Below are 13,531 nucleotides of genomic sequence, written 5' to 3' on the forward strand. Positions count from 1 at the left end.
TGGTCTAAGGACCACGCTTTGGGACCACCGTTCTAAATATTGTGAAACATGAGCAGGATATAAATAGACATTTGGTGATTTCCTCAATAACTTGCAACCTGGCCTTTAGTTTAGAATCCAGATGCGCTGGTTTAAAGGAAGATGGTGATGTCCAAGAAAGGTAGTATGAAAATTTTAAAACTCCATGAAATTTTTAAAACTCTTGCCATGTCTGGTTTTGTTGGTGTGCGTCTGGCTGGCTGTTTTGGAGTTGGCTGGTTCGAAAGGATGTAGTGTGTTGCCATGGCAATATTCTTCCCCAAGCAGGAAGGCCCCAGAGGTTGGTCCTGCGCAACTGACCGTGTATTTCTCATGGCTTTTCCCTTGGGGTGCTTCAGGGTTCCGTTCCATCACTCCTGGTTGGCGTTCCCAGGAAGCTGGGGATAGTCAGGAGGCTCTAGGCCCCCTCTTCACTCAGCCTATAAATGGAGTGAGCTTTCTTTGTCAAACCAAGGCCCAGCTTGCTTAGGGCCATGGATCAGATTAAGCTAATTTGGGTACAAAGCAGAAGTGGTTGGCAGGGGCATCCCAAGGCTATGGGGAAGGTGCTTTCTGCTCCTTTATTTAGCAGCTCTTGCCTTGTAGCACTGTGTCTGGATTCTCAGCTAAGGAAGGCATGCCCCTCCTGCAGCACTTAGCATGAAGGTTGTTACCTCTGTGGATGCAGGGCATGGCAAGATGTCTGTCACACGTGACTGCCATGGGATCCCTTTGTTCTCTTCCCAGGGTTCTCCTTGAAGGACAGACAGATATCCTGGTGTTCTTCCCTAAGGGTGTAGCACACATGGTGTCCAGGTGGCCACAGCTCACCAGAGGACAGTTGAAGGTGTGGCTCTGCAGACCTTGTGTGGTTTGAATTGGGGTTGCTACAAGCCCGCTCCTTTCCTGTGTACATCTCTGCAGCTGAGATAGACCAATTATAGGATCCAGGTTTGAACATCAGGGGAGATCACAATAGATTTTTAAAGAGGGAGCAACTAAAAATGACCCCCGAAGAGTTTCTCTGGGATAATTTTATAGTCACACTGGACCGGGTGCAAAGCTTGTGGGTACTGGTGTCTGCCTTAGAATGGATATGGGAGGCTGGGACAGACGCCTGGCACTGGGCAGTATATTTTGTTGTTTAATCTGGGTTGGTTAGTTACACCTTGACTTTAGGAAAATTTTTGTCAGGCTTGTGTGACAGCCTTAGTGTGTTACTTAGGAATTAAACATCTCCTCTGATGGTGGGTATTAGCTTGGGGGACCTGTGCTGTAACCTGAATGGATCAGAAGGACAGGAGCTAAGAGCAGATTCCTAAACACAAAATGTCCAAATTCAGGGCCCAAAGGGAAGAGATGAACATTTATAAGCCAGATGCCTGACATACACTCTTAACCTAATCCTTGGAAGAGCCAACTAGGACTTTTTAAGCCCATTTTACAGGTGAGGGAGCTGAGTTTCAAGAGGTCAAGAAGTGGGACACCTGGCTAGCTCATTTGGTGGAGCGTGTGACTCTTGATCTCAGGGTTGTGAGTTCAAGCCCCAAGTTGGGTGTAGAGATTACTTAAAAAAAAAAAGTTCAAGAAGTGACCTGCCCAAGGTTACCAAGCTGGCTAGGGGACACTTCCCATTTCGCCTACCTAAAATATTGTCTTTCATCAAATTGTTTGCTTTCTCTATTCCCTCCCACCAATTTTATCTCCCTTTTCCAGAAGTGTCTGTGTTCTGGCTTGAAACAGTTTTATGAACAGAGAGATCTATTCACTTTTAAGCAGTTAGACCCATTATTAAGCCTCCAGATTCAGAGTATCAAAATGTTGTGGAACTACCCACCCCATTATACTTTTAAAATATATATATATTTTTAAAGATTTTATTTTATTTATTTATTTGAGAGAGAGAATGAGAGAGAGAGCATGAGAGGGGGGAGGGTCAGAGGGAGAAGCAGACTCCCCGCCGAGCAGGGAGCCAGCCCGATGTGGGACTCGATCCCAGGACTCCAGGATCATGACCTGAGCCGAAGGCAGTCGCTTAACCAACTGAGCCACCCAGCCGCCCTTAAAAATATATTTTTTAAAAAGCTTATTTATTTATTTATTTATTTATTTATTTATTTATTTATTTATTTGAGAGAGAGCAAGAGCGTGCATGCAAGCGGGGGGGGGGGGGCGAGGGAGAGGGACAAGCAGACTCTGCACCAAGCACGGAGTCCGATGCAGTGCTCAACCCCACGACTCAGAGACCATGACCTGAGCCGAAATCAAGAGTTGGATGCTCAACTGGCTGAGCCACCCAGGCGCCCCTAAGATACTTTTTAAATTAAAGCTTAACAGACATACAGAAAAGTACACAGATTGTAAAGTGTTCAGATTAATGGCTTTTTATAAACGGAACACACCTGTAAAACCACCACCCAGATCAAGAAATAGAAACCCAGTTACATTTTTATTCTTCCGATCCTTTTGTTAGTTTTTGCCAATGTGAAACTCTGGTTAGAAGTACATTCTAACTGGGCTGTCATAATATTTGTCCCATCCAACTCTGTCACAGCAGTATTTGAAGATCCCCTAAAATGGTGGGTAGTTACAAGTCAGCTAATGCACCAGTTTGTCAGTAATGAGCCCTGTTTATAGATGGCCCAGGACTTCAGAGGGGACTTCAGATACCCCCAGGAAAGAGGTAACGGTTAACTCCTGAGAGAGTTCAAGAACAGAAGAGTCATGGAATTTTACAGCTCATCTTGTAAGTGAAGCTCAGGGAGGCTAAAGAGTTTGCCCACAGTCTCACAGCAAGGAAGCAGGACCAGCAGGCAGCAACTCCTACACAGTGTGCACGCACACTCACGCACGTGCTCACAGCGCCCCCCCCCCCCATGCGTGCTGAGAAGTCCCCATTGAAATGGATCCTGACTAGGAAGGAAGCCATTGGCAAGAGGGTCTGTACAGGGCCCGTGAGGTCACCCCTGACGGATGCTGCCTACTAACTCTAGGATTTGGCACCCTCCACTCCAGATGCCCATCCACTCTCAGGGGGGCCACTGGCAAAAAGACAGCCCTGTTCACCCATCATGGCATGTTGGGAGAGTTGCTGGATGAAACCAAACCCTGTCTATGGCCAGAATGTTCTGTGAGCAGGTGTCCCGTTTAGCACTACCTCTCTTTTCCTTGGACTACAAAGACTGAGGTCCTAAACAGCTCTGCCACTTACTAGCCCCTATACCACAGGCAGGTCCTGACCCTAACAACCCCCCAGGCTTGTTGCGATGTTCAGAGCTGGGGGAAACTTTGCAAATGACAAAGCACTTGGTAATTATAATACTTATCCAGCAGTTCCTATGGGCCGGGCTTGCTACTAAGTGCTGCATGGGTATCTCCTTTATTCCTCTTCGTAGCTATAGGAAAGCTGCTTCTGTTAGCCCCATTTTCCAGGTAGAGGACCTGAGGATCAGAGAAGCAAAATAACTGCTCAGGGCCACACAGCCACTTCAACGATGGGCCCCATGCAGACCGAGGAAGAGTATGTCTGAACTACCCCGCCTGCCTGCCGCTTATAAGCAGTCAGTCGTTTGGTAGTTATTTTTTGAGCCTGTTGAGTATCAGGCATTGTTCTAGGTGCTAGGGAGGCAGACTTGAGCCAACACATGAAGCCCACGCCCTCCTAGAGCTGATGTTCTTGAGCCATGAGCAAGATCCTTTAGGAAAGATTTCTCTGGGAGATTTGTGTTTTGGACACTTTTAGAGAAAAGCCCGCCTCCTTTCCCCCCAGCCCTCCCCCAACACATTCACACACACACACAGACACACACACACCTGCTTGCTCTTCATCGATGAAGCCCCCCAGACTTCTCCAAGTCTCCCCTTAGGGAGATGATGGCTGAGAGCCGGGTGTCCCTGAGTCTGTGTGTCTCCTGTGCCCTATGAATAAAGACCTGCCCGAGCAGCCCGCTGCCTGAGGGGCGCTGGCTACATCTCCCAGCCTCATGCCCCGCAGTTTCCCTGCTCCCTCCCAGTCCCGCTAGTGGGAGTCGGGCAGGTGTCTGCCCAGCAGCAGGACCCCATCTCAATCCCGGCGCGCCTTTTCAGGACCAGCAGACAGCACTCATGCCAGCCTGATGAGAGGCTCGGGGGTCCATGGCCACCTTGCTCACGAGGCCCTGCCATCTCCACGTGGCCTTGTGTCTGTTCTTCTCTGTGTCTCCAGACACAAAGGGCCCGGGTGTGTTGCTGGCGCTCAGCTGCTGGAGTGGGGAGGGCAGGCAGTGGTGACAAGCTTTTCAGAAAGGCCAGGGTGGAGGCAGGAGTCACCCAGGTGATCCGAGCCACTCCCCTGGGACCCCAGCCCAGGACCACAGTGAAAGGTTACTGCTAATTGGTGAGCTCCTGATGGGGCTGCATCTATTTAGCACCGCCCCCCCTCCCCAGAGACTTCCAGGATGGTCTTGGCACAGCATGTGATTCGAGAGCTCCCCGCCTGAGTCTGGCACAATCTGTCTGAAATTGTGAACATGGAGCCTCTTGGTTTTTTAATTTGTATTTTCGTTGTTGTCGCTCCCTGCCCATTGTTTCGGGGGGATTTAGTAGCAGCAGCCCCCCTGACTCTGGGGCCCCCATCCCTGGGGCCCTCTCAGCAAGCTCCTCCCACCCCCGGCCCCCCAGACCTACCACTGGAGGTCAGGGAGCAGCGTCGTCCCTGCCCCTGCCCGCCCCCCTCCCTCCGACCCTTTGCCAGGCCTCGGGGCCTAGCTCTCGGCCGGCCGCCGTCATCCCCACCACTGACACAGCTTGTCCCCCCTGTCGCAGGGGGCAGATGGCCTGTCGGAGCCGGAGGGCATCTCTCTGAAGCGGGTCGCTGTGGTGGAAGATTTCTTTGACATCATCTACTCGATGCACGTGGAGAGCTCGGCGGAGCCAGGCAAAGCCCCCAAGCACGCTGGGCAGAAGAAAACCTACCGAGCGGTGAGATGTCTGTCTCTGGGCCTCTGCGGGCAGCCCCAGGCCTTGGCAGGAGGCCACGGGCTCCGCACATGTTGGGCGGGGGCAGGGCAGGGAGCTGAGGCGTGATGAAACGGCCTTTGGGGACCCAGGGGGGCACAGGGCAAGGGCACGGCAGCCAGAGATGGCTCAAGGGGGGAACAAGGGGGCGGGTTCTGGGGTCTGGGCACAAAGGAGAAGCAGGTTGAAGGGAGTGAGGGAGGGAAGGAGAGGGATGAGGGCAGGAGCAAAGCCCTTCTCTTCCCAGTTTCTGCTTCACTTGTCCCCTCCCCTCCAGCCCCTTGCAGCCTGCTCTGGGACTGTGGGGGTGGGGGTGGCCAGATAATAAGGATCGAAAGAGCGAATGCTTCCATGGCATTTACTGTGTGCCAGGCCTGCCCTAAATGCTTCCTGTATCTGAGTTCATTCGATCCTCTACCCGCCCCTGTGAAGTCAGGACTGGAAGTTCCCCGGGGGAAGTCTGAGGACATGGGCCCTACCTTCAGGGAGATCAAAATTCGACTTGGGGTGGGGAGGCTGAGAGCAAAACCAAGACATGAGAACCAGAAATGTCTCCAAGACTAGCTTTGAGGGAACAAGAACCCCCAGGGCATTCCGCAAAGGCACCTCTGGACGCTGGCGTTCAGTGCTAAGCCGGGGGTGGGGGGGCAGCTTCGTGGGGAAGATGGCATATAAGGTGGTATCCCAAGCTTGGGTGGGCAGAAGGGAGCAGAGACAACAATCTAGGGGTGGGAAGCATCACACATGGGGAGGTAGAGGAGACGGTGGCCAGAGCAGGAGGGGCCTACTTGTGTTCTGGTCCCATCCCCCTGTTGACTGCCATTGCCATGGCTCAGGCACAGCTCTGAACCCGGACCCACCACTAAACCAGTAAAGCCAAGCATGCTACATTCATTCGAGCCTCCGAGCAGTCTTGTGATGGAGGCACCATGGTCCCATTTTGCAGTTAAGGAAACCGAGACCCAAAGAGTTGATCTACCTGTCTAAGGTCACATAACACTTAAATGGCAGTCAGCTGGTGTCCTCATGCCCCCTCTGTGTTGACCCTCTCTCTGGCTTCTTAGAGAGCTGCCCCTCTGACCGGGCTTCCCCACCCAAGGCAGCTGTGAACTCCAACCCCACCCCCACCTCTACCCCCAACTTCTTCCTATAAATAGCCTTGGACTGCTGTGGAGGTGGCCTGTATAAGTCTATGATTTTCCCATGTGGCCTGATTTTTAAAAATTCCAACCATCTGGTTTGTCCTTGTCCCCAGAAGATGGCCTTTGCCCTAAATGAGTCTTACGGATGGACCCATGTGCCCAAGGACCTCCGAAGATGAGGGTTTGGGCTGAGGGAGGCAGGAGATGATTATACCACCTGTCCCACCCCTCCTGCTTCTCAGTACATGTGTGTTGGGAAAGGGAGTTCTGAGGGTATTCCCACCAGAGGGTCATAGATGAAGGGAGAGACACCCAAGCCAGAGCCTCTGTGGCCTGTTGGTAGTCATGAGACCCAGCACATCTTTTCAGCGTTCAGTCTGCCAGTGCTGGGCAGCTCAGCACCTCCTGGACACCAGCTCTCCAAGCCTTCACGTGGACGAAGGGTGTATATATGAAGCAGGGGCTCCTGTGTTCTCCATTTTACAGATGAGGAAACTGAGGTTCAGAGGGACACATAACCTGCCTTGAGGTCACCCCACTGGTTTTCAGAGCCAGGCTGCGGGCCCCAGAGCCCGTGCCCTGACCACCACCCATCCTCCCTCTCTACAAACCCCGCTGTGGTCAGCTAGTAAGCCCAATGACTTGCTGTGGTCAAGGTAAATGGGCTTGGGCCAGCCAGACCACATGACTTCCCCGGTCCCCTTGATGTCCAGCACTGAGGCTCACACCACAGGCACTCCCAGGGTATGTATGTATTTATTTATTTTAAGATTTATTTATTTGAGAGAGAAAACAAGTGGGGGGTGGGGGGGGCAGAGGGAGAGGATCTCAAACGACTCCCTGCTGAGCGAGGAGCCCTGAGCCTGAGCCCTGAGGCAGGGCTCAATCTCACAACCCCCAGATCATGACCCAAGCCAAGAGTCAGAGGCTTAACCGACTGAACCACCCCGGCGCCCCTCCCTGGGTATTTAGGAAGGCCGGGTCTGCAGCCTCCATGCTGTAGAGAAGGCAGGGCTGGGCTGTCCCGCCAGCCTCTGTGTCCCTGGGCCAAGCGGACGTCCAGCCCTTTGCTCCGCGCTTCCTGGCTTCTCGTCCATATGCCCGCCGCGTGCCCCACTTCCCGCTGCCCAGCCTGGAGCTGGCACATGACTGGCAGTGGGCCAGCTGGGCTGCGCACAGAGCTGGAATTTCAGCCGCAGGGCCAAGGCTGAGTGGAGTAGGCCAGGGCCCTCCTGCAGTGGCTGTGAAGGCCAAGGGGGCTGCTGCACCTCCCTCCTCCCCGGTGTGCCTCCTCTCCCTTCCCCCTCCTCTTCCCCATCTGTCACCCTTCTCTTGCCACCCTTTTCCTTTTTTGGGGGTGGGGGTGGTGCCTGGATGCTTTTGTCCCCCTTCTTTTCATCTGCTCCCATTTTCCTCAACCCAAGCCTCTCTCTTCAGTCCCTTCCGTGTCTGGGAAAGAGCCCCCAAGGAAACTCTGTGCTGATGGCTGCAGAGGGGCACAGCCTGGCACCGTGGGGTTTGCATCGGCCCCTGGCTGGGGGTTTTTGGACCTGTCTCTATGTGTTTTGCCAGACCTGAATCCTGGGACTGCCTTGCCATCTCTAGAGCACCTGGGACCTTCCAGATTCTTACAGGCCTGGGGTGCCTGTAGGAAGCAGAGGGCTGGAAGGGAGATGGGCAGACTTGTTCAAGGGCATTAAAGGAGGCACATTCTTCTGTGGGAAAAAGAAGCTTCTAGCACCCACCACTATCCAGCAATAGATCAGAGAGAGCAGGTAATGAGCTTTCTGAAACTGAAGGCATATGAGCCAGGGATAGATGGCCATTTACAATGGACAATGCAGGGGATTCCCATTTGGGGCAGTAAGTCCCTGCCTTACTTTGCCTCTGATGCAGTGTGACCAGAGGATCCACAGGGGGACTTGCCCATGTCCCGGGGTCTGGGGAGGGTTCCAAATGGTTGTACAAAGTTCCCTGATCCCACACAGAGGATGGTCCTTTTTCAAGGGGATTTTCTGGCGTCTGTACCCATCTGGGTTGGAGCAAGCTCTTTGCTTTCTTCCTCTCTCCCAGGGTGCCAGTAGGCTAGACCGAGCTACAGAGTTTGGATCCGGCTGCCCAGACCACTTTGGAGTTGGGGCCAGATGTGGTCAGCAGCTTCTCCAGGCCCACCATGTGCTAATCCACCTCAGGGCAGCAGGAGGGTCTTGTAAAGTGGTGCAAATCCCCCCAACTGGCCTCATCTGTCCTTGTCGGCCCCTGAGCTGGGGAGTGAAAATGGGGCCTTACAAGTCAACGACTCTGCACGTAGCTTCTGCTCTCCCTGCCCGTGAATTCTCCCTTCATTTTACCACTGGGAAAAACATGAAAGATCTCAGTATCCAGGCAGGAGGCCCCAAGTGCAAGGCAGCAGGCTCCTGAGGGAAGCTGGGTGGGGGCAGGGGTCCTGGGGCTTCCCTTCCTTAAACACAGCCGCTCTATCTTTATCTGTTTCACATTTGGGGCTTCAGCATAAGAGACTGTTTCCAGAACTGTGTCTGGAGCTCCAACACTATCTGAGAACCACCATCCTGTTGACTAGAGCATAAGTGAGGATTGTCCTCCTTCCTTCAGCTCATCCTGGGGTCCTGTGGCCTTGGGCATCTGTGTAGTGGAACAGAAATGGAGGTCCCATCTCTCCTGTGGACAAGCCAGGAGAGTGAAGGCTGAAGGCCGCGCGGTGCCCCTCCTCCGTGCGGGCCTCTACAGCAGCCTGGAGCTGGGCTGGACTCGGCACTTCACCGACTCCCCGTGGAGCTCCTTGTGAGGCTGCAGACATGCCAGCCACCCAGGGCAGGGCTTGCAAGGACTTCTCACCTAGCCTTCTTCCGTCCGCCCCACCTCCCCCTGTGTGGGACCCAGGGCCAGAAGGAGTGCTCCCAGTGCTCCCTGCCCCATGGCCCGCTAGCCAGCTTTGCGTACTGCTGGGATCCCTGCCAAGGCCAGGAGAGCCAGGGCCGCCTGGGCTGGGCCCTCTCTGGGAATTGTACCTCTACCCTCGGTGGGTCAGGTGGGGAGTAGGGCCTCTGCCCCTGCTGCAGGCCACCCTCACCAGAGCACCCAGGCCAGGAAGGCTCTCCTTGAGTGCTGGAGAAATGAGTTCTCTGCCCAACTGCAGGTGAGCTCCATAGAGTGAAATAGGGCTGTTCCTATGGTATCAACTTTCCTCCTTTCCCAGCAGACTGTGACACTCCTCCCCCAGGTCCTCAGCTCATCTCTTCAAGGTCTGACCTGGGATGCCACACCTTGCGGCGCCTCGGCCGACCTCAGCTGTTTGCCCAGCTCAGCCACAGCCCCACTCTTTGCCCAGCGGGCACCCTGCCCTCTTGGCCCTTTACTCCTGCCTCCATCAGCCCTTCAGTAGGGCCCAACGCTTCCAACCCTGAAGGCCTGAGAGGGACATGCCACCCCTAAGACTTCCGGGCAGGTTGGGCTGGGAATGAAGATGTCTCTGTGTGTGGCAGGAAAGCCCCCATCCCGGAGCCCTGAGACCCGAGGAGGACGGGCTGCATGCCCTCCCATCCACCAGCTCCAATCAGAGAGCAGGGCTTTGCCCTTGTCCCTGACCTCCAGAGGAAGGCAATCAGACAGGGAATTTGGAAGGGAGATAACTCATCAAGGAGCCTGCCTGCTCCGCAGAGCATCAAATCAGCTGAGAAATAACAATTGTGTCACCAAAATTAACTCTGTCTTTGCAGCCGGCCACCAAGCAGGGGTGGCCCCCAAGCTCCACACACCAGCTGAGCTGAGGGCACAGCCTGAGCTGGTCCTCTGAGGGCCTGGCCACAGCCCTGGGACCCTGCCCCGCCCCCCTCCCCCCCACCTATTCCGCCCTACCCTACTCCACCTCCTGACCACCACGGAGATGGCACAGGGCACTCGTGCATCCCAAAGGAGCAGACCTGGTGCTGTCCTGGAGAGCAGTCCCCTGCCTCTGTGGGCTGACCAGAGCCCTCAGCCAACTTTCCCCGGCTGGGCTGCCGCGAGGATGGTGGAATGCTGGGGTGATGCTGCCCCTTAGTGGAGAGGAGCGGGAGGGCCCCGGCTCTGGGAAATGTGTGGAAACCAGCAACAACTGGGCAGCTCCCAGCCTCAGCCAGGGAACCCGGGCCTAAGAGGCCGCCAAACCGGGGCCAGTGCGTTTCCCGAAACCCAGAGCAAGAGGAGACGGCTGGGCTTCTGGGCCCACACCCTCTCCTTCTCCACTCCCCTGCCCAGCCTGTTTCTTGTATTCCCTCCCACCTACTTCATCTCCCTTCCCACCTCCTGGGCTGGAGAGGCCCCCTGGAGGCAGTTACGGTGTGGTGTGACCTGGAGCATGGGCTTTAGTCGCCACTGCCTCTAACAAGCTGTGTGGCCTTAGGCAAGTAGGTCTGCCTCTCTGGGTCTAGTGACCTCACCTGGAACACGGGGGTCCTTAACGGTGTGTCCAGTTTGAAAAATCTGATCCTTTGTCATCAGACTTTCACAGCTCTCCCTAAAATGTTCTTGATCTGTGAGTTATTGCAGGAAGAGCTTGTAGAACCTTGGGTTCTGTTCATAGGCCCAGAGCTGGTAGATTCATAAGTGGATCTCAGTTTATCCATCTCTAAGAATGGAAATTATTTCACCCTCCCCTAGAGCAATGTTTATAAACTCATTTTTCAGGAGCAACAATAAAATGCTCTGAGAGTATTCCTTATTAAAACGTAGGTTAGGGCCCCTGGGTGGCTCAGTCATTAAGCGTCTGCCTTCGGCTCAGGTCATGATCCCAGGGTCCTGGGATCGAGCCCCACATCGGGCTCCCTGCTCCGCGGGAAGCCTGCTTCTCCCTCTCCCACTCCCCCTGCTTGTGTTCCCTCTCTCGCTGTGTCTCCCTCTGTCAAATAAATAAAATCTTTTAAAAATAAATAAATAAAACATAGGTTAGATAATGTTTAAATGTTTTTGCTTTCTCAATTTCTAACTCTTTTGTTCAAAATTTTTTAAAAAATGGTTTTCCATTAGAGTACTAACTCATTTCCATGGCTAAGAATTGAGGACACCCGCTCCTTGCTCCTCGAATCCCTTCCCTTTCTGCAAGGGCCAAGCACCTGCCACCAAAGCATAGACCTTGGTGACCTGGTGACCAGGCGGCCTCCCCCTCGGCCCATATAATGAGCAAACGTCCTCTGTCCCCAGATTGCGGAGACCTATGCCTTCCTTCCGCGAGAGGCCGTGACCCGGTTCCTGATGAGCTGCACAGAGTGTCAGAAGAGGATGCACTTTAACTCCAATGGCCTGGAGCCCAAAGGTAGGGGAGGAGGCGGGTGTGCTGGTGGCTTGGGGGAGGCTGTGCAGGGAAAGGCCCTCCCACCAGCAAGGCCTGCCCTTTGCTGGCACAGACAGAAAAGTGCATGGCCAGCGGTTGTCACAATTCCCAGAGGCCAGTGTGGGTCCATGCCCGGAGAGCCTCATTTTTGTTGTTTTTTTAACTGTAAAAAACAATGTCAGGTTTCCTTGAAAAACCAATGGTACATTCCTACCGCCCTTCAAGATCCTCTTCTCCCACTGACGTGCCTGATGGAAACGATCACCTCGCCCTCTTCCCTAAGCTCCTTGATTCTTGCCGCCCAGGCCTCGCCCTGAGCAGTGCCCTCGTGGGTCTGGTCGCGCGGCCCTGTCTGTGAGCTCTCTGGAGACAGGAGCACATCTCTTGCCACCTGCGCCCTTTTACCCTAGAGCCCCCCACCTACCAGTAGTAGGTCCTCCCTAAGTGTCCGTCCCCTCCCTGCAAACATGCAGGAAATCCGTGGGGATTTCTTAGAATTTAAATGCCCGGGGCACTTGTGACCAGCTGAAGTGGGTCTCTGGGACTGATGTCCATGCTCTCCAGCTCTGCCCTGCCCACTGAGATGCAGCAGGGACCCCCACTTCAGTCCCCTCACTACCTCCACCTGAACATCCCCAGAGGCCTCCAGTAAGTCTGGCGCCCACCTCTTCGAAGGCGGCTTTGGCACAGCGAGGTGGGCCGTGGGCCAGTGCATGTGGCCGGTATGATTATAGCTCTGCCCCGAGAGACGGTGCCCAGGTGGGCAGTTTGTCAGGGCTTCTAGGCTGCTGCTGGACATCAGGCCTGTAAAGGTTGCTGAAGTCAGTGGGTGTTTTGCCTGAGGATGGGAACAGACTCAGAATGAAGGGCAAGCCATGTGCTCGGGTTGTACTCCAGGGGCATCCGCCATTTCTGGGGAAGGAAAAATCAACAACGAAGCTCAAGTAGATGACAACAAAGAAATTAGAGCATAGGTGTCAAGTGGGTTTTTTTTTTCCCCTCATTTTGGTGGTCTCTGATGCCTGTGAGTGACTGACACCAGCTGACTTGCCAAATCCAGAAGCCTTCCTGTCCATGGGGTCACGAGGCCACGGCTGCTGCTTCGTGGGGTACATGGGGTGGCTTCTAAAGCCTGTGGGACAGGAACAAGTGTGGCTCATACCTCATAAATGCCAGGTTCCTGGTTTAAGAGCAGAGCCCCCAAGGCCACGCAGGGTGGGTTCAAATGCCAGCTCTGCCACTTAGCAGCCGTGTGTCCTGAACATGTGATTTCATCTCTCGGAGCCTCAGTTCCCTCATCTGTGGGTGGAGTTAATCATGGTACCCACCTCGGGGGCCTAGGAGAGGTTTGAGAGCTCATCCCCATGCCAGCACGGGGCTAGCACCCAGGAGGAGGGAGCTGGGGCTGATGCAGTGATGCCTCGGAGGAGGCCCCTGCCCCGCCTGGCCTGGCCCTGGCTGAGTGGCTGCAGCCCTGGGCCAAGACAGTATTTGGTACCTGCAAACAGGCCAGGAGGGCTTTCCCGGCTGCACCCCCGCCCTGTCAGAGTCGGGGTCCCAGGGGCACGTGCCCTGCTGGTGGCTGCCTGTCCCTTCCTGTTCGGGCCTAACCGTTTCCATAGCAACTGGCGGAGCCAGACACTGAAGCGCTGTCCTTAGAGGAATAGAGGCTAGGCCAAGAGCCGCCGGGTTCGTGGGCTGCTCTGGGGTGTCTGCAGGCTCCCTCTGTTCTGCTCCCGTGCTCTCTGCTGGTGTGGAGGACGGTTCTCACCTCCCCCGCTCCTCAGTGAAGGCGGCAAGGTCCCAAGGGCTGCAGCCCCACTCCTCCTCATCTGTGGGCTTTGGCACGGCCGGAAGGGCAATGCTGAGCTCAGCAGCAGCCTGTGCCTTCTCTGGGCTGCCACCACCATGCCCGCAAGCCCGGGGCGGGGGGGGGGGGGCGGGGGGGGCGCGGCGGGGAGGGAGGAGGAGGAGGCGAGGGAGGTGGAGAAGGAGAAGTGGGGGGAGAGAGAGAGAGTGAGAGAGAATGTGAGCACTCACGCCAGGA

At 55.0% G+C, this 13,531-nt stretch overlaps 1 protein-coding gene across 3 annotated transcripts in view; it reads left to right on the forward strand.

Annotated features, from left to right (window-relative positions):
* NOL4L (nucleolar protein 4 like) overlaps window positions 1–13,531 on the forward strand; it is a 128,263-nt gene that overhangs the window by 45,752 nt on the left and 68,980 nt on the right. For all 3 annotated transcript variants that reach the window (XM_064572946.1, XM_064572947.1, XM_064572948.1), the window contains exons 2-3: window positions 4,822–4,977; window positions 11,355–11,466. In XM_064572946.1, coding sequence (XP_064429016.1) covers window positions 4,822–4,977; window positions 11,355–11,466 — 268 coding nt within the window. The remainder of the gene's footprint in view (window positions 1–4,821; window positions 4,978–11,354; window positions 11,467–13,531) is intronic.

Source organism: Mirounga angustirostris, unplaced genomic scaffold, assembly GCF_029215605.1.
Source record: "Mirounga angustirostris isolate CCGP_5_RB_7025 unplaced genomic scaffold, mMirAng1.0.hap1 SCAF_10, whole genome shotgun sequence".
Classification (NCBI taxonomy): Eukaryota; Metazoa; Chordata; class Mammalia; order Carnivora; family Phocidae; genus Mirounga; species Mirounga angustirostris.